This window comes from Cetorhinus maximus, chromosome 12, assembly GCF_964194155.1.
Source record: "Cetorhinus maximus chromosome 12, sCetMax3.hap1.1, whole genome shotgun sequence".
Classification (NCBI taxonomy): Eukaryota; Metazoa; Chordata; class Chondrichthyes; order Lamniformes; family Cetorhinidae; genus Cetorhinus; species Cetorhinus maximus.
The window spans coordinates 96,706,624-96,728,052 of NC_135890.1; the positions used below are offsets into that span (position 1 = coordinate 96,706,624).

At 38.3% G+C, this 21,429-nt stretch overlaps 2 protein-coding genes across 4 annotated transcripts in view; one reads left to right on the top strand and one right to left on the bottom strand.

Annotated features, from left to right (window-relative positions):
- Positions 1-7,955, top strand: part of kdm2bb (lysine (K)-specific demethylase 2Bb) — a 252,681-nt gene extending 244,726 nt beyond the window's left edge. The window contains exon 24 of the mRNA XM_078554193.1: positions 7,763-7,955. Coding sequence (XP_078410319.1) covers positions 7,763-7,780 — 18 coding nt within the window. The 3' untranslated portion in view covers positions 7,781-7,955. The remainder of the gene's footprint in view (positions 1-7,762) is intronic.
- The window catches only part of LOC144687738 (E3 ubiquitin-protein ligase RNF34-like), a 37,759-nt gene that overhangs the window by 13,883 nt on the left and 2,447 nt on the right, over positions 1-21,429 (bottom strand). For 2 of the 3 annotated variants that reach the window (XM_078554206.1, XM_078554205.1), the window contains exons 2-3: positions 12,661-12,879; positions 8,527-8,922 (exon numbers count right to left, since the gene is read on the bottom strand). In XM_078554206.1, coding sequence (XP_078410332.1) covers positions 8,527-8,922; positions 12,661-12,879 — 615 coding nt within the window. The remainder of the gene's footprint in view (positions 1-8,526; positions 8,923-12,660; positions 12,880-21,429) is intronic. The other variant, XM_078554207.1, reaches the window with a different exon arrangement.

Sequence of the window (21,429 nt, forward strand, 5' to 3'; positions counted from 1 at the left end):
AATATCTTAAAAATGATGAACAGAACTTCATTATATCTGATCAGATAGCGATGTACCTGATCAAGTAGCAATGTAACTTTGGCAGTATAAATTTCTGCTGTGAGCTCACATGACGAACTGTATTAAACCAGTTCATGTAAATACACCAGCAGAACAGACATACTGATACAACATCACAAAAGGCAGGCAGATGAGTTATTCACAGGTATCTGTTAATACCATTCCAAAATCTTAATTAAAATTGTTTTTTTTTGTACTGCTTTTTGGTGTTAGTGCAATTTCACTAGAACACCTCATCAAGTAACAAAGTATCTGCATATGCAAATACTGTACAAGGAACTAGAAATCATTCACAGAAACTGCTGGAAATACTCCGTAGGTCTAACAGCATCTGTGGAGAGAAAAACAGAGTTAACATTTCACATCGGTGACCTTTCAGAAATTTCCCATTCTTAATTGGAGCAGGCTGAGGCACAAGTGAGCATCTTCCTGTTCAACCTGGATTTTACATTAACAAAAGTTATAGGGACTAAACCTTTAGTGTGGTAGGGCATCTTGCACAGAAAAACTTAAAATCTCTCCTAGAAATACCAATGCCTTCATAGTCAGGCATTTTTGAAAACAATATTTAAAAGTTCTGTATAAACAAAGCATTGCATTAAACAGTGAAAAAGAAACAGTGCAAGCTGGAATTGTAATCCCACAAAGAAATCTCCTCAAATAAAAGGGAAGCAGGTGTTAGGCTTACAGCTTTATTGTAAATGCAGTAAACAGGCATGCACATCTAATGATTTCCGTTGGTCTCATTTCAACGTGTACAACTGCTCCAGAAAACTTGTGATCATGTCATAAATATTCCAAACCCAACATAATTGGGAATACTGAAATCCAACACCCGTGCACATGCTGCAAGGCAGTCTTTTTCCAAAATGTCTGCTCACATGTGGCTTCTTTGCAGCTATTTTTCCATTACAGAACAAAAAATCATTAACCACCATTAATAACTGTAAGTCACTCTGCAGCACTTGCAAATGCACAGCAATTTATACTCAGAAAACATTTCCATTATAAGTGGATGGGTAGTTTTAGTTTCCTCCATACAAAAGAACTGCACACAAACAAAACAAAGCAAATTATGTAGTCAACTGTTAAATTTTATCACTGCAATTTAAAAGCAAAAGCAGCATCAACACCCTGATGTAATAACATTAATTATTTGTAGGATTTGCTGCTGCTGTCATCACTGGATTGATCAATCATTTCAATTACCAGGTGTCATTACTTTGGCTTCGATACTCCAAATAAAGTGCAACGCATGACAGCACCTCATTGAAAAAGGAGTAATTTAAGAGTTTTAATGCATTTAATTTTTAATATTCTTACTAAATGACATTTATTAAATTCTCAGCTGATGAAAATGAAAGCTATTTGAGCACTACAGAAACATTCTAGAGATTTGCTGACTAAAAGATTTGCTTGCTCCCACTAGTCACTGAGCACTTTGCACAGGCCTTGTAGATATTTCCAATAAAGTAAGCCTCCATGTTGAAAACCATTATAGGCATGTGCACCCGCATGTAAACGCTACGGAATCTTTATACACTCCATAAGGAAGACTCTCCTGCAAATAAATTTGCTGCTCCAAAATATTCAGGTGCATTTATTTAAATGCTTGTACCTAGAGTCTCATTTACACTGGAGACATTTTAAAATCCTCACTAGGGAACATATTTTCCACTGCAAACTGAGCTGGGGGCAATATGAAATTAAAAATATACTAGCTTATTTATACACTCTCTTTCTCCATCCCCCCCCCCGCCCCCAACTTATAGAAGATACATTTGTACAAACGAGATGGCCAGTACAGCAGGTTCACCTAACGTTCCTATATTGATTGTAAGGTTAGTTAACATAACTCACATTTATAGAGAACCCTTAATGCAGTAAAACATTCCAAGGCACTTCACAGAAAGGTAATCAAACAAAAAGTGACAGAACCAAAGGAGGAGACATTAGGACAGCTAAGGTAATTCGGCATCTAATTGAGAAAACAGAGAAACAAAGTAAATCAAACAGCCAATCTGATACAATTTTTCTCTCTCGGATATGACAGGAACATAGCATAAGGAAAGGGATTCAGAGAAGGCCATTTTGGCTCTTCGAGCCTGTTCCAGCATTCAACACATCATGGCTGATCTTCCACCTCAACTCCAGCCTCTCAGTATTTCCCCTTTCTCTTAATTCCCTTAGTTCCCAAATGTCCATTGACTTCTGCCTCTAACATACTCAATGACTGAGCATCAACAGCTCTCTGGGGTAGAGAATTATAAGGATTCACAACCCTTTGAGCGAAAAGATTTCTCATCTCAGTCCTAAATGGCTGACCCCTTATTCTGAGGCTATATTAATGACTTTGATGAAGGGACTGAGTGCATTGTAGCCAAATTTGCTGACAATATAAAGGTAGGTAGGACAGCAAATTGCGAGGAGTATACAAAGAATCTGCAAAGAGATATACATAGGTTAAGTGAGTGGTCAAAAATTTGATAGATGGAGTTAAAATGCAAGGTTGTCTACTTTGGCAAGAAGAATAGAAAAATGTATTCCTACATTGTTTTCTGTCCGCTAACCAATCCTCAATCCATGCTAGATTCTCCCCAATCCATGAGTTCTAATTATGTCATAAACTGTGTGGCCCCTGATCAAATGCTTTTTGAAAATCCAACTACACTACATGCACTGGTTCCTCCTAATGCCTACTAGTTACATCCTCAAAAGCTTGAACAGATTTGACTGACCTAATCTCCTTTTCATAAATCCATGTTGATTCTGCTTAATCATATAATGATTTTCTAAATGTCCTGTTACCACTTCCCTAATAATATTCTAGCATTTTGCCGACTGCTGGGTGTTAGGCTAATTGGCCTATAGTTCTATTTTCTTTCTTCCCCCTTTCATATAGTGGGATTATGTTTACTACCTTTCAATCCTTGGAGGTTGTTTCGAATCTAAGGAATTCTGCAAGATCAAAATCAATGTATCCACTATCTCAGCAGCTACTCTTAAAAATCCTAGGACGCAGGTCATCAGATCCAGAGGATTTGTCACCACTTCGTCCCATTAATTTCTCCAGTACTATTTTTTTTACACTGATTTCTCCAATTTCCTCTTTCTCTCTGGACCCTTGGTTCCAGAATATTTTTTGAGTCTTCTACTGTGAAGACAGATAGAAAGAATTTGTTTAATGGGTCTGCCATTTACTTTCACTAATCTTTACATACCTATAAAAACGTTTCACTGTTTCTTTTTGTCTCTTATTAGCCTACTTTCATTCTCTTTCATTATCAATTTCTTGGTCCTCCTTTGCTAAATTCTAAAATCCTCCCAATCCTCAAACCTACTGTTCTTCTTGGCAACATTATAAAGCCTCATCCTTTGATATATTATCTTTAACTTCTCATTTGTCACAGTTGTTCCACTTTTCTTGAGAGAGATTTTTGTCCTTTAAAATAATGTATATTTGTTCCAAATTATATATCAGCTCTTTAAATGCTAGCTATTTCATGGGTACCATCATGCCTTTTAATGCAGTTTCCCAACCTATCTTAGCCAACTCATTCCTTATACTGTGTAGTTTGCTTTGTTTAGGTTTAAGACCTTAGTTTCGAACTAAACCACTTTGAAACACAATATAAAATTCTAACAGTCCTCCCTAGGGGCCCCTTTATTACAAGATTAATTGACCCTTTCTCATTGCACAATACTATATCCAAAATACAGTAGATTGTTCCCTCATTGATTCCGCAACATACTGATCTAGAAAACTATTTTGTATACATTCCATGAACTTGTCTTCCATACTATTACTGCTAATTTGGCTTGCCCAGTCAATATGAAGACTACAGTCCCTAATAACAACTGTATTACCGTTATTGCATGCACCTTTTAACTTCCCAATTTAAACTCTGCCCTCCACTAATTACTGTTTGGCGGGATTTGTTTATAGGCCCCCTGTGTTTTCTAACTCTTGCTGTTTCTTATCTTTCCCCTTGAGCTGATTCTACTCTTGATTTTCTGAGCAGAGATCTTTTTTCTGTCTTTATTCCATCCCATCCTTTATCAAAGCTACCCCTCTTCCATTTCCATTTTGCCTATCTCTTAAAAATTTTGTACCCTGGAATATTTAGTTCCCAATCTTGATCATCTTTGTAGCCATGTCTCCATAATGGCTATTGGCTCAAACCCTATTAATATGTGCTATTAATTCATCTACTTAATGTTGCGAATGCTTCATGCATTAACATATAGTGCCTTTAGCTCTGACTTTTTTTCTAATTTTCTGACGATACCTTGGTTGTTAAGGCCCTATTACCTTTACCAATCTAACACAGGGGAGATAGTAATGTAGTGGCAATGTCACTGGACTAGTAATCCAGAGACCCAGGCCAATCCTCTGGGAACACGGGTTCAAAGACCACTATAGCAGCTGGTGGAATTTAAATTCAATTAGTAAATCTGGAATGAAAAGCTACTCTCAGTAATGTTGACCATGAAACAATTGTAGATTGTCGTAAAAATCAATTTGGTTCACTAATGCCCTTCAAGGAAGAAAATCTGCCATCCTTACAGGGTTTGGCCTATATGTGACTCCAGACCCACAGCAATGTGGTTGACTCTTAAATGCCCTCTGAAATGGCCTAGGAAGCTACTCAGTTGTATCAGACTGCTGCAGAGAAGTCAATAAGGAATGAAACCAGGCAGAGTGCCCCTGGAGTCCTCAACATTGACTCCAAATCCCACAAACATCAGGTCAAACATGGGCAAGGAAACCTCCTGCTGATTACCACCTACCACCCTCGCAACAACCCCCCCCCCCGATAAATCAGTACTTCTCCATGTTGAATCCCACTTGGAAGAAGCAATGAGGGTGGTACGGGCACAGAATGTACTCTGGGTGGAGGACTTCAACATCCATCACCAAGAGTGGCTCAGTAGCACCACTACTGACCAAGCTGGCCGGGTCCTGAAGGACATATCTGCTCGACTGGGGTCTGTGTCACGTGGTGAGGCAACCAACAAGAGGAAAAACCTTAATTGTCCTTATCAATCTACCTGTTGCAGATGATTATGTCCATGGCAATATCAGTAGGAGTGGCCACCAAATAGGCTTTGTGGAAACGAAGCCCCATCTTCACATTGAGGATACCCTCCATTGCGTTGTGTGGCAATATCACCGTGCTAAATGGGATAGATTTCAAACAGATCTAGCAACTCAAAATTGGGCATCTATGAGGCACTGTGGGCCAACATCAGCAGCAGCAGAATTATATTTAACCACAATCTGTAAGTTCATGTCCCAGCATATCCCACAGTCTAACATTACCATTAAATGGGGGGAATCAGCCTTGGTTCAATGAAGAATGCAAAAGGGCACGCCAGGAGCAGCACCAGGCATATCCAAAAGCTTTTTAATTTGGTCCCCAACTCCTCAAGTAGAAACACTGAAGCAACTATTACTGATGATGAATCTTTATGGAGCTCGGTCCATGTAAAGACAGCCAGTTCTGTGAGATGTGTGTCTGCATCGAAGGATGTAACCAAGATTCAGAGGCGACTGACATCTTTAAATCATCAACACCTAAAACCTGTCTCTCCTTTTTGTTGCAAAAGCGATAGTTGAGCGATTTCTTTGTTGATGCATCTTCTTAAATAGCATTAAACGGTAATGTTATTTTATCATTCAGGGCACTTTAACATCAAGTAAGCATAGCTGATGCTGCCTAAAATAGACTACTTCTGACACTATTAGCAGCAACTTTGAAATGGACATTATTGCAAATGTTGGTCGCTATATGCAATTGGCCATTTTAAATGTGGACATTTTAAGTGATGGGAACTGATTAGAAATTCTGGCCAACTAAAGTGACACAGAAAACCCCTGATGTTTTCATTAATGAGGCTGCTAATGAGACTGACATCTGTCAATCATTCCAAGGCCACTGCATAACAACAGTGACTGAATTATTTTTTCCAGTAAAGTGTGTGAGATGACATTTATTTATAGCTACAGAAACTGCTCCAGAGATTTGCCAGTTATTAGTTTCCCCTTCCCCCCCAACAAATGAGTCATCAACATGCACACACACACAAACTTTCAAAAGAGTATCTACCAAAATAATCCGGATTTTACAGTCATGATTACAACAAAATTGTCAGCATTTTCTATCATTACTTCTGTGAAACACGAACAACTTCTGGCATCCACGTTTAAACACAGAAATCCAGAAGTTGGTGTCTGCATCTCCAAGCTTTATCATAGGGTGTTGAATTTTCCCTAGGCTGCAATCAAGTAGAAACATTGAGCTGATAAGACTTGTCCTTTTACATAATTTATCGCACTATACCAACCCTTGAGAAAAAATTACATCTTGTTAAATGAGGTATAATGTGTTTTACCAGCGTACTAAGCTGATAATTACTGCTGAACAGCCTCACTGGCCCTCAAAAGCTAAATATATATTTGTGGAATGTCAAGCTTAAACATTATCAAGAAAATTAAAATTTTTAAAGTTTACTATTTCAGCTTCTTCCTTCCCAATCATTTATTTCATGCTCTAAGTGAAAATTCAGTGCATTTTACTTCCTGGCTGCAGTTTGAGAATGCTTCAATGTAATTGGCTGATTACCCTACTTGATGACACTGTTGCTAGATGCCTGAAGATCCCCTCGACTGGCATCAAATTCATGTTAAGGGGAAATCCATGCCACAGAGATCACTGAATATTTGTGGACAGCTTTGAGATCAGCAGTGTGCACTGTTGCTTTGCCACAGATCATGAAATCCAAGTCAATGACTATTCCAAGAAACAGGCTTCTGATACAACCAGAAAAAGTAAAGCTGCCTTTTCGCAAATTTATCTTATAGATGCAGCCTTGAAATATCATAGATTGATGAACAGACACGATTCTTTGCTGGCTGATTTATATCCCTTTGGAACAGCTGCAACCAGTCAAGGAGAGTGGTCTCTGACTGGAAAAGGACAAGACCTATTAGAAATAGCAACGAGCTGGCTCATTGTTAACCAACATCAGAAGTATCTTGAAATAAAAGACATGGAATATTTCATTCCAACATACATCAATGTAATTCAAAAAAGCAGCTAGAATAAATAAATTAGATTCAACTACAAAACCACATTAAGGAGGAATGGATATTAGGCTTTAGAATTTGCATGTGCAGAGGAAAAAATCAAAACTAAAGCATAAATAAACATTCTGACAGGAAATTCATAATTACAAAAAATATTTTCTATAAAATCCTGGATGTCCAAATTAGAGGATTAAATGATGTTTTGTTAGCTTTTGACATTTAATAAATGTAGGGAAAAAACCTGCAGATGCTCTACCTTTCAATATTGTATTAATCTAAAAGAGGAATGCATCAGAGTGCCACCAACTGCACCATACCTACACAATGACAGTCAATGGCACTCATTTAATAATGTAAAAGCACCTAGAAAGGCAAGTGGCATTCTTCACATTCAGTTACAAAGGTTGTTTAGAGGTCATAAAAAAAGTGGGAGTGGAAATAGTCAGTGAGTACAACAGGTACAGGACGATTGCTGTTTCTTCACCTCGTGTTTCAAAACATTTTTCTGGTTTGAAACATGAGGTGGAAAAAACAGCAAACATCCTTACAACAGTTCCTTGCCATGAAATTATTTCCAATCTCTTTTTCTTCCCTTCCCTATTCCTTCTTCAGGGAGTATCAAAGCATTAACATAAAAACAAAAAACTGCGGATGTTGGAAATCCAAAACAAAAACAGAAATACCTGGAAAAACTCAGCAGGTCTGGCAGCATCGGCGGAGAAGAGCAAAGTTGACGTTTCGAGTCCTCATGACCCTTCAACAAAACAGTATCAAAGCATTACCCTGATCACCTTACTTCAGTAAGTTAAATGCAACTAGAACAAAAATAAAAATACCTGGAAAAACTCAGCAGGTCTGGCAGCATCTGCAGAGAGGAACACAGTTAACGTTTCAAGATCTGTATTTGCCATTATTTTATCTATTCAGCTTAATTACAATGCTCAAGGAATTCTGAAAACAGCATAGCCAAAACAGATGACTAATTTCACAGAAAGCTGGAAACTTTCAACTCTGAAAACATGTGTTTTTTTCATGTTATTATTGCATGAAATTTTAGGAAAATGAGTACTAAAAGCAAATGAAGGTTTTGCTAACTCTGTAGGTTAAGAAAGAGAATGTCTCCTAAACCTTGAAGGTGTGCATTCATATTTTGGAAAACTATTCCAATGTATTCAAGGAATATCATTAGCACAAACATTTTGTTACAAACATTCTTGATTGCACACTTTCAAATGCTTAAAAATGACTGGACTTTTGCAAATTAAGATAGATTTTTTAAGACACAAGTAACTTGGTTCGGAATGGATTTATAAGAACTGCACCAGTTGGATCTTTCCCAAATGAAAATTCAACATATTTGAAAAGTTATAATCTACCTGTTGCATGTTTGGAGTTCCTGAGCTAGGTCTTTGATTGGTGGAAATCCCCTGAGAAGATGGTGCTGCTGATGCTGAGGTGGTGACGGGAGGGTTGGTATAAAATTGTGAACTCTGTGATCTTGACGAACGTATATTCTCAGTGTCTACACCATCAGCATCTGATTCATGATGGCTCAATACAAGCTGTACCAAGTCTTCTTTTTCACGACATGTTTCTATGGGTATGTTTCTTAAACTCAGATACTCTCGTAGATCTTTGACTTTTATTTTCATGAGCTCATTACGCTGGAAGGAAGTTTGTTGTAACACTTGGCATGTGTAGCACCTTCGTAGACTTTCTTGCATCACTGAACAGAATGAACAGAAATTCTTCTTGCACTCCTTACATATGTACTGGTAAACAAAAGATAAATACTTTTAGAGAGTGGGCTTCACCAGTAGGGCTCCTCATAGTGAAGTAATTACAGTACAACCTTCCATCAAATCTCCCTTAAATGAAGTTTAAGAGAAGTTCAGTTATTTTTATGCTTCAAATTGGGTAGCCTTTTTATCCCCCCAAAAAAGGTAAATCAGGAAAAATATTTCCACTGGTCAGTGAGTCAGTAATCTATTTTATAACAATACTGTTATTGCCATAAATGTACGTGTTATAATTTGGTGACTTTTCATGGTAATTGAATGCCAAATTGTCTATTACATTATTTTTGGGATTGAATTCTGCAATTGTCCATTTTTTTTAAACAATAGCTGTAAATTTACGTGCCTTAATGATTGTCAGATTCACTTTTACCTAAGCACTCAAAAGGAGGAGGTGCTAGGTTTCATTCCAGGAAGCAAGTAATGCAAGAATAGGGAAATATCCAAGAAGAAGTGACAACATAAATTGTAGAAATGTAGAACATATCAAGGGACTCATAACAACAAAAACTACCTACTAAAAAGCTCACAAACCTTTCAATTAAATGAGTGAATTACCAATTGGAAAAAGACTAGTGAAATTATAAATATATTCTGACTACCCCTCAGATACAATTTGAATTATCACTACCTGACAAACTTAGGACTAGAAATGTTTGTAAAACAGGGACACTAAAATTTAAGCAAACAACTAAACTTACTTATGCAGCAATACTTTGCAAGTTTTTCCAGGATTTGCTATTAGTGAGGACAGCACTAAAAAGACATTGAACTAATAGAAAGGGGAACTTTATTCAAAAGCAATTAAAGTAACTGAATTCCTTCTCAAAAAAAAAGATACAACTCAAAACTTTTGGCAGGTGGAGAAAGAATTCCATCTGATAGCAAACAGTATTTAATATTAAAATTCCAAATTTATTTTCCAAAACAATTAAATTTATAGGAACTGGAGTCCCTTAACATTCAGCAATCTTGGAACTTTTGTCACAGTATATGGAATATAGTCAACATTTTATTCCTCCTCTCCATCTTCTAGCGCCAACCCTCCCCCACTCCAGTTTTCCTTGACTAGTGAACTATGTTGCAATATAGTTCTACATTTCTGTAGCACAGTGAAACGATTATTCATGTGCGAGCCAAGGCAGAAAACTACTTGACCATCATGGCCCAGACCAATTATTTCCGTGTCCACACATTTACACTTTCCAGTCGAGATCACTGGATAGAAATCAGGAGCTGGTTGATTTTGTTTTGTAGCCTCGACAAAATTCTACTTAGATTTTTTAAATGACTTACTATGACACTATACATGACTAGCATGACATTTTGAAAACATTATATCAGTCAATGCATGCAGGATTGTGTCTATTGTCTGCTGGAATGAAGTGGGTGCAGATGCACTTCCAGTTGAGCGCTGATATAACCTGAGTGAATTGTGGTGAACTAGTCACTGTATTCAACGTAATCTAGCAAAACGACCACAGTATATCAAGTTTGTGAACCTTTCTTTCCATTTAACATCAAACTGGTGGATATTGGTTTAAAACAGAAAAAAAATGCATTCCTAGCTATCACATATACATAAAGTTTAGAAAAGGTCAGTTATTTAAAGGGCTGTTTGTTTTGTTAATCTTTTCATACATTAACTGAGCAACTGCTAGCAAAGTATCGAGGTATATCAGTGTATATTACCAATATAGCTAGCCCATTAGTAAAAGACATTTTTAAAAACAGCGTGTCCTGTAAATTTTAATTTCAGTAAATGTTGGTAATCCCTATCCTATCAAGATAGGACCTATTACATTATGAGAATTTAGCATAAATTCCAGCAAGTAGCCTTCCCAGCACATACCCCCCCTTCTTGACTTGCATAAAATTTTACAGAGGAAAGGAAGAAAGGCGATGGAGGCATCAGGCAACCCACCCACCTTTGGGCCTATGGAGATCCTGAAGTGGCCAATTAAGTGCCCTGCCACTGTTTTATCTGCAGCATGAGGAGGCCTATGCCAAGCATGTGGCACGGCAGCTTTAACTGTGAGAGCTGGTGTCAGGCGGAGTGAGGTGGTCCCCTGTGCCCATTGGAGGTACCCTGCACCCCCTCCACCCACCCCACCCACCCCAAGACACACTTCTCCCTTTACCCTCCACATCAAACTCAAACTCAGCCATCCACCCCACTCGCTTGGGCCTGCTAGCTTGACCCAGGAGAAGCCCACACCACCACCCCATGCCTGGATGTCCCGCTTCAATGGCAATTTCCATTGGAAACTGCCTGTATCTAGTGCTGCTGGGAGTACAGAGCTGCAGGTCATCTGATTAGCCGGCAGCTATCCAAGATGGGACATCCTGTCCCTGAGGGGCTGCAATTCCTCCTCTAGCCTACAGCTTTGGCCAGTGAATGACTACGGGTGGACATTCTTTCGCTGGATGGGCTCTCCGCTGACGTGCTAGCCCGGTGTGTGTGTGTGTGTGTGTGTGTGCGTGTGCATGTGCGTGTACGTGCGTGTGGTGGGCAGGGACGGATCTTGGGGTGGAAAGCAGGGACCACAGCACCTAATAATATCCAGTACCATATATCAACTGGTTAGCATAATAGTTCAGTCCCACATTGTCTCAGTAGCTTACTAACTTATTAAAGATAGCCATTTACATAAAGTTTCATGCTTGCAGAATTGTATCACAGTAAGAAGTTAATTCTGTCAAAATTAAGGAAAAACTGACAGAAAAAGGGAATCAATACCACATTTTGATTTAGAAATATGTTTGATTTTGTTCTCCGATTGGTTCTCTTGCATAGAAAGACACAGGGCCTGCTTCAATTAGGAGACGCCTGTTTTAATTAGGAGACAAACAGTAAACAAAGGACAAAATATGTATATGGCTATGTAAATTATTTTGCTTTGAACTGTGCTATGGTTCATTATGCATCATCATTGGCCATGAGAAGCTTTGCTTTAATGCACAAGCTGACTACAGTGAATTTATTTTCTACACTAAACAGATAATTATAAGTAAATATAAGGAGCAGAGCTATGCTCTCTGTTGTAACAGGTATTGGAATTAAAACAATTTACATTGTAAGTAATTTGAGTAGCCTGTCAAAGCATTTAAGAAGCAGCAGAAAAATCAAGATATTATGACTCTCATCCAGCCTAGCTGTGATAACGGAAAACTACAAAGATTGCATAAATTGCCCTAGCCGCTATAATTTGGATCAAAATTACTGCAAGTGCTTGGTTTGTGATATTGCAAATGTACTTGAGTTTATTTAAATTTTGAACATGTGGTCTGAAGTATTCCTTTAAATACTTCTGTACTATTGTGTTTACCACTAACAAATGGGTAGTTTTAGACCCAAGTTCTATGTTAATGACTCAAATATAAATGCAAGCTTTTGTTATTGTCAGTTCATACAAAATTCAAACTGCTTAAAAAAAAACTCAATCTGGCAAGTACTAATGCAGCCAGTCACTAAAACCTTAAAGCAAATGCTGAACAGATTATATTTCACTGTTATCACAGAGGATAGAAAACATTTTATATGCAGTAGACACAGATGACACAGCATTATCTATTCATACAACTCACATATGACCTGTTGTAAATCCAGCTTTTTATTCAAGCATTATTTTCTCCCTCTCACTCCTTGCCACCCCCTTTAATGCATGAATGCTAAGTTAGATGTACAGCAAATTTAAAGATTACCCAACTCACCTTCTTCCTAAAGAGAGAAAAGGCCTGACCACAGCCTTTACAGACTATATTTGGGACTTCAGGCATTGGGGAGGGATATGAAGAATATCCTGTGCTGTGGGCAAATCTGAATGGCCCTGTACCTCCACTGAAACCAGGTTGCTGTCCACGCACTGTTCCAGTACCCATTACTTCATTCAGCAGACCACAACATGAAGCCCACATCGATGTGGCCCCAGCCTATAAAGCAGACACAAAGTCACACTGCTTGCCTAAGAACAAGGTTATAGAACAAACGACACAATTCTTCAAAAACCTCAAGATTTGAAGATTAGTTTAGTTAATTTACATTAGAAATAATTTACAGCATAAATCCACAGTATTCACCAATTAACATGGTATTATCCTACTCACAGTAATTATTTTCAAACTATACATTGTAATTCAGACAAAATAATAGGCAGGCACAGAAAGCATTGATACATAATGTAGGCAGCATGCTCAGACATGTTACTGAAACTGGAGACCTTGCAGATTGAACTTAATAGCATGATAAGAAATCAAACAAAAACCTGCAATTTAAAAATGAAAGGATTTTGAGTTGTTTAACTTTTCCCTGCATGTTATCCTTCATATATCCTTAGTTCAACTGGTCACACATTTCTGCTCCTGAGAGGATGAATATTGGCTGGCTGACTAGAGAGAAATCTATACAGCATATTATTGTGTTTTCAGAATGGTTCAAGTTGCTCATAGCCAATGAATTATTGTTAAGTAGGCAAATATTACTGCAAATTTGCACAAAGATCGATCCCATAATGAGACAATTATCTTAATTTTGGTGGTGATTGTGAGAGGATATATCCATCGCTGGGCATATGATCTTCATAAAAGCAAAAAACTGCAGATGCTGGAAATCCAAAACAAAAACAAAAATACCTGGAAAAACTCAGCAGGTCTCGCAGCATCTGCGGAGAGGAACACAGTTAACGTTTCGAGTCCAAATGACCCTTCAAATCTCCATACTTATTTTCATACTTGTAAACTCAGCTTTCCAAATTACTATTTTACCAAGAATCTCAACGATTAAAGTGCATGTGCATACTACATTTTGATTTGCAAATGTTTTTTGATCATTGTGAGTTTTCCTTAGTTATTGAATGATGTTTGCACTTCATATGTCTATTTACTGACCGATTACTTGAATTGTGTGGCTGTATGTAAGGCATTGTCTGCTAATATTAGTGCATGTGGATAAAACATGCCTTAGCCATACCCATAGCTAGTAAGCAACAGCTATCAGGTAACACTGTGTTAAAGCATACAACAATAACTTTCATTTATATACTACTTTTAACATAATAAAATGTCTTAAGATGCTTCACAGGAGCATAATTAAACAAAATATGACACCAAGCCACATGTGACAGATTAGGACAGGTGATTAAAAGCTTAGTGAAAGAAATAGGGTTCGAGGAGTGACTTAAAGGAGAGGGAGAGGTACAGAGACAGAGAGGATTTCTGTTTTATCATCGCTATGGGTTTTAGATGGGGTTGTTCATGATCTGGACTTACAGATAATGCTGGAGGCAAGATGGTTGGTAAATTCTGCCTCTTATTGAACATTGTACAAACTACGTACAACACAGACTCAGCACAAGGCTCTACATAAAACTCCTCTCTCCATGCTTTGTACATCACTGACATAGACTATATTTACACATTTAACATAAACCCTTTATACTACACTCTCCACAAAGGTTATGCCCTAAAACAGCTCACGCCATGGTCCAAAAAGCAGACAAGAGCTACCTCCATCTCCCCTCTTATCCCCACCATGCACGCACTTCAAAAACTCCCAATCTCATTCTCAAACCACACCATGGTCCATTAATTCAGTTCTCTCAGGCCATTGGGTTCAGTCACCCCTCCCCAGCCTGCTCTCTCTAGTGAGATCATCAGCACTTAATGCTTATACAAACAGCAGGGGGGAAAAATAGGCTTGATTTTGTCTCCTTGTCTGAACTAAGAGTTAGAGGGCACCAGCTGCCATCTGTTCTAAGGCTGGAGCTATTTTGAGGTCTCGGTTAAATAGAACTGGTGAGCTGCCCAACCCAAACAACAACCTGCTGGGGACTCATTGGATTCAGCTTGCAGGGGTCACAACAGAGGCTCAGATCATCAACCTGAAACATTAACTCTGTTTTTCCCTCTCCACAAATGCTGCCAGACTTACTGAATATTTTCAGCATTTTCTGTTTTTATCCCAGATTATTTTAACTGAGCTCAGAAGAGCATTCCTGGTAATAAGCTCCCTGATCTTCATTATTTATCAACAAGGAAGAGCCTTTTCATAATTTTACAATATCCTTCACAGTATTTAAAAGATCTTGAACTTATGAACATTTGAGTTACAATCCCACTTTAAGTACTAGGCTGAGACATCAATTATGTACTGAGGAAGTGGTGTCTTTCAGATAAAACAAAAATAGAAACCAATCTGCCAGTTAGGCAGATGTAAAAGATTACATGGCACCATTCAAGGAAAAGTAGATTTTGATTTACAAATGTTTTTTGATCATTGTGAGTGCCACACTTAGTTATTGAACGATGGTAGATGTTTGTACTTCATATGTCTATTTACTGAACAATTACTTGTATTGTGTGGGTGTATGCAAGGCATTTTCTACTAATATTAGTGCATGTGTATAAAACATGCCATTGCCATACCTAGAGCTAGCAAGCAACATCTTTTAACCAACACCAACTAAAAGCATTAACTGGTCCTTCATGACAAAGGCAAGAGGATAGTTTGGTGAAGGGGAGCTACTGATGAAAGTTCATGTAGCCAGAGGATATGTAGTACAAGTCTGAATTTCTTTAAATTTGAAAGAAACTGAGCAAATTGAAGATGAAATTTGAATAAAAAGCATACAATGATATAGCCTTGCATTAGGTGATCTCAACACAGTACAAGATGTTTGAAATTTCACCAATTTCTACAAACAGAAGTTGGTCCAATCAGAAAAGAGTTTCTTAAAGTTTATAGTAATTCTTGCTTTTGATTGCCTATCTTCCATAGTAAAACAGGCAGTTGATGTTAGCTTGTATGGGTAGCACTGGCAGGCACCAACCAGGTAAGCAGTCTTTTTCAGTTTTCTACCAGTAAATATATGATCCCTGCATGAAGTGATACTGCACTGATCTGTCATTTCAAATTAATGTTCCTAGCTCCCCTAGCTTCTGTGTGCTATGTAACTGATAATGGATACAACATTTGGTGTTCAGTACGTGAAGAAATTCAGTTTTTTTCCTTCTTGCTCAAGGTAGCAAAATAAAAAACAAGTCCCTTGGAGACCAAATATCCTGTCCCCAATGATAAAATGATAAAAGATTTTTTTCAACGTTTATCAAAGATAAGCTCTTTCAACTGAAATGACTGAATGAAGATAGTTGAAGAAGTGTGATGCCTACCTTGTGGTAAAGACTTGGCAAGTTTCTAAAAATTTAGGTTTTCAAGTAACTGAATTAACATTATCATAATTTCTTGACCAGTGCTTCCAGATTGTAATTGGGTTATTTGGCAGACTCAATCAACCAAGCCTCTCTTTGAGAAGGGAATTGTAACATTTTCATTACCCATGGAAAATATACAGAGCTTTGCCAAAATTAATATGGAGTAGCTGTTTACTGCAAGACAAAGAAGACTATATCAGGAACATGGCTACAATCATTATGGACAGTGAAGCTTGGAAATTAAACATGTAATTCTGGAGCACTTGTCTCAGGTTTGCACAAAATTCAGCAAATATTTTCCTGAAAGGGGACAAATGAATTGTAGGATTTTGCCCAGGTTCGAAATCCAATTCCAGAGGACTTTTCTGAAAGGCCAAGATTGTTGTCTCTAAAACAGAATTTGATCAAAGATGCTGGTGACTGTTTTTTGAGAGACTATTTTAAAATCAAGCCTCTTGAGTAGTGTGAGGCGATCGTAAGTGTGAGGCGATCGTAAGTGTGAGGCGATCGTAAGTGTGAGGCGATCGTAAGTGTGAGGCGATCGTAAGTGTGAGGCGATCGTAAGTGTGAGGCGATCGTAAGTGTGAGGCGATCGTAAGTGTGAGGCGATGCACTGGGGCAGGATAAACAAGGCACAGGAATACACAATGAATGGCAGGACCCTGGGAAGTACCGAGGATCAGAGGGACCTTGGTGTGCATGTCCACCAGTCCCTTAAGATAGGGGGACAAGTAGATAAGGTGGTTCAGAAGGCATATGAGATACTTGCCTTTATTAGCCGAGGCATAGAATATAAGAGCAGGAAGGTTATGCTGGAACTGTATAAAACGCTGGTTTGGCCACAGCTGGTGTATTGCGTGTAGTTCTGGAATCCGCATTATATTCCTTATAGGAAGGATGTGATTGCACTAGAGAGAGTGCAGAGGAGATTTACCAGGACGTTGCCTGGACTGGAGAGTTTTAGTTATGAGGAGAGATTGGATAGACTGGGGTTATTTTCCATGGAGCAGAGGAGATTGAGGGGGGACATGATTGGGGTGTATAAAATTATGAGGGGCATAGTTAGGGTAGACAGAAAGGAAAACAAAAATAAAAATACCTGGAAAAACTCAGGAGGTCTGGCAGCATCTGCGGAGAGGAACACAGTTAACGTTTCGAGTCCGTATGACTCTTCAACAGAACTAAGTAAAAATAGAAAAGAGGTGAAATATAAGCTGGTTTAAGGGGGTGTGGGTAGAGCTGGATAGAGGGCCAGTGATAGGTGGAGATAGCCAAAAGATGTCATAGACAAAAGGACAAAGAGGTGTTGAAGGTGGTGATACTTCTGTTGAAGAGTCATACGGACTCGAAACGTTAACTGTGTTCCTCTCCACAGATGCTGCCAGACCTGCTGAGTTTTTCCAGGTATTTATAATCTTGTTTTGGATTTCCAGCATTCGCAGTTTTTTGTTTTTATCTTAGACAGAAAGGAACTTTTCTCCTTGGTGGAGGGATCAATAACCAGGGGGCATAGATTTAAGGTAAGGGGCAGGAGGTTTAGAGGGGATGTGAGGAAAAGGTTTTTCACCCAGAGTGTGGTGGGAATCTGGATCTCACTGCCTGAAAGGGTGGTAGAGGCCAAAACCTTCATAACATTTAAGTAGAATTTTTATTGTGCACTTGCGATGCCATGGCATACCAGGCTATGGGCCTAGTGCTGGAAAATGGGATTAGAATAGTTAGGTACTTGTTTGACCAGCGCAGACTCAATGGGCCGAAGGGTCTTTTTCTGTGCTGTAGACCTCTATGACTATGATTAGTTGTTGCTCTCAATTGAAAGGTTTCCAAGTTGTTGTCAGGAAGATATAATAATTTTCATAATGTTATTGGAATTTATTGTAAAGTAGAATAATAGTGGGGTGTGTGTTTGAACTGAATTACACACAGCTGGTCTGGGTGCTTTGATGTATCAGGTGGGAAACTAGGTTTGAAATGCTAAATAGATAAACATGGGTGAAGTTTTAGAATGCGAAGTGTAAAGGGAACATTTGCATTTTTTAAAAAATAAACGAGAGTAGCTTGAATTCAAAAGAGGGGGTGAAATGTTACACCTAGCCAGAAGAAGTTAAGAAACAATGTGTTTATTTTTTTCCCAAAGATAACTGGTAAAATTAGTACTATGGTAGATTTTTATTATTAGAGAGGTAAAGTCCAAAGACATAGTGAAACAATGAGAATTTGCATTCAAATTGGAAAATATGTATAATGGAGAGAAGGCTGTGTGTAAAGGCAGGCATTTTAAGATCTAACACGAGTGTGAAAAGCGTCTAGCTTCTAAGCCTCAAGCTGCTGTCTACAAGGAACCAAAGCTGAGAAAAACTCACTTTAAATTTCAGGGTATTGTGTTACTTTGCCTGGGCCTTTTAAAACCTATGTGCTATGTAACTGATATTGCCTTAATGGAGGTTTAACTGGGAGTTAGATTAATTAGGGGAACTAGGAGTTATCATAGTAGTAATTTGTGGACCAATGTATATGCTTAAAATCATTTCTTCTTTTAATACATGTTTAACTTAGTTTTGTAAAAACCCTCTAAGACTTGGTGATCTTATTACTACTGAATCAAGGCACGCATCTGAAATTAATATACAAATTCCAAAACAGTTGTAAGTTTCCCTTTGGGATTTGAGCAGCTCAGCACTTACCATTGAGGCAATGTTATGGCACAGCCAAAGAGCCATTGAAATGGCTTGTTGACTTTGCCTCATCATATCTTTATTGATTTTCTTCACTTACTTATCAAAAACAAGTATTGAAGCAGTTTTGAACACAGAAACTGATTGTCAGTTGAAACTCTCCAAAATAAATCCAAGATTCCACATGTGACAAATTAGCAAACTGACTCATTCTACTAAGATAAAGAGAATTATGTATTTGTTTATGTTCGTGTTTATTCAGTTGTATCGTGCTGGTCTGCACTACTTACATTGTCCTTGATAGAAAGCAATAACAGATTGCTTAAGATAGACTTAGTGCTAGACTCCAACCTCTGGAATTCTTTCCTTGAACTTACTTCCTTTTTTAAGGCACTTATAAACTACCCTTTCGACCAAGCTTTGGGTCACCTGACCTAATATGTCCTACTTTGGCTTTTGGCAATTTTTGTCTGATTAGCTTCTGAAGCACTTTGGGACATTTAATTACACTAAAGGCATTATGTAAATGCAGGTTGTTGCTATGTTAGTAAAGAAATAAAATCCTCTTGCTTTGTGTGAAAATACACATAACAAATTTCATTTTCGCCAGTAGTGCGAAATTGATTGAAAATCATCAGTCCACTTCCACTACTGGTGATCAATGTCGCCCCATGGATTCTTCGAGTGATGCAAGCATGGGATGTAGCAACAAATACTTTGGGAACACTAATATAATCTAGAAAAATACACACATATGAACTAAGAGGAGTAGGCCAATCGGGCCTTCAAGCCATTCAGAAAGATCATAGCTGACCTGATTGTAATCTCCTGCCTACCCCCGACAACCTTTCACCCGCTTGTTAATCAAGAATCTATCCAGCTCTGCCTTAAAAATATTCAAAGACATTGCTTCCACTGCCTTTTGAGGAATAGTTCCAAAGACTCTCAGCCCTCAGAAAAATTTCTCCTCATCTCTGTCTTAAATGAGCAACCCCTTATTTTTTAAATCATGATCCCTAGTTCTAGATTCTCCCACAAGAGGAAACATCCGCTCTACATCCAATCTGTCAAGACCTCTCAGGGAAAGGTTTTGACTAAGTCACCTCTTACTCTTCTAAACTCCAGTGAACACAAACCTAACCCGTCCAACCTTTCCTCATAAGACAACCCACCCATTCCTGGTATTAATCTAGTAAACCTTCTCTGAACTGCTTCTAACTGAACTGCATCTACATCTTTCCTTACATAAGGAGACCAATACTGTACACAATACTCCAGATGTGGTCTCACCAGTGCCCTGTATGCTTCCCCTCCGAAGCATAACTTTCTTACTTTTATATTCAAATCCCCTTGCAATAAACAATAACATCCTATTAGCTTTCCTAATTACTTGCTGTACTTGCACACTAGCCTTTTGTGATTCATGCACTAGGACACCCAGATCCCTCTGAATCTCTGAGCTTTGCAATCTCTCACAATTTAGATAATATGCATCTTTTTTATTCTTCCTGCCAAAATGGACAATTTCACATTTGCCCACATTATACTCCATTTGCCAGGTCTTTGCCCACTCACTTAACCTATCTATGTCATTTTGTAGCCTCCTTACTTCCTCTTTACAACTTACTTTTCTACCTACCTTTGTGTCATCAGCAAATTTAGCAGCCAAGCCATCTGTCCCTTCATCAAAGTCTTTTATATAAATTGTAAAAAGGTTGAGGCCCCAGCACTGATCCCTGCGGCACACCACTCGTCACATCTCACCAACCAGAAAAAGATTAATTTATGGCTACTCTCCATTTCCTGTTAGCTAGCCAATCTTCTCTCCGAGCCAAAACGTTACCCCCTATACCATGAGCTTTTATTTTCCGCAATAACCTCTGGTGTGGCACCTTATCAGATCCCTTCTGAAAATCTAAGTACAGTACATCCACTGGTTCTCCTTTATCTGCAGCACATGTGACTCCTTCAAAGAACTCTAATAAATTGGTTAAACATGATTTCCCTTTCATAATACCATGTTGACTCTGATTGATTGCCTTAAACTTTTCTAAGTGCCCTGCCAGAACATCTTTAATAATAGCTTCTAAAATTTTCCCTATGATAGATGTTAAGCTAACTGGCTTGTAGTTTCCTGCTTTCTGTCTCCCTCCCTTTTTGAATAAAGGAGTTACATTTGCTATTTTCCATTCTAATGGAACCTTCCCCAAACCTAGGGAACTTTGGAAAATTAAAACCAACACATCAACTATTTCACCAACCACTTCTTTCAAGACCCTAGGATGAAGTCCATCAGGACCTGGGGATTTGTCAGCCCGCAGCTCCAACAATTTGCTCAATAGCACTTCTCCAGTGATTGTAATTTTCCTGTGTTCCTCCCTCCCTTCCATTTCCTGATTTACAGCAATTTCTGGGATGTTACTTATATACTCTAAAGTGAAAACCAATGCAAAATACCTTTTCAATTAATTTGCCATCTCCATACTTTCCTTTATTAATTCCCCAGAGTCACCTTCTATAGGACCAACACTCACTTTGTGAACTCTTCTTATTTAACTATCTATAGAAACTCTTACTATCTGTTTTTATATTTCCAGTT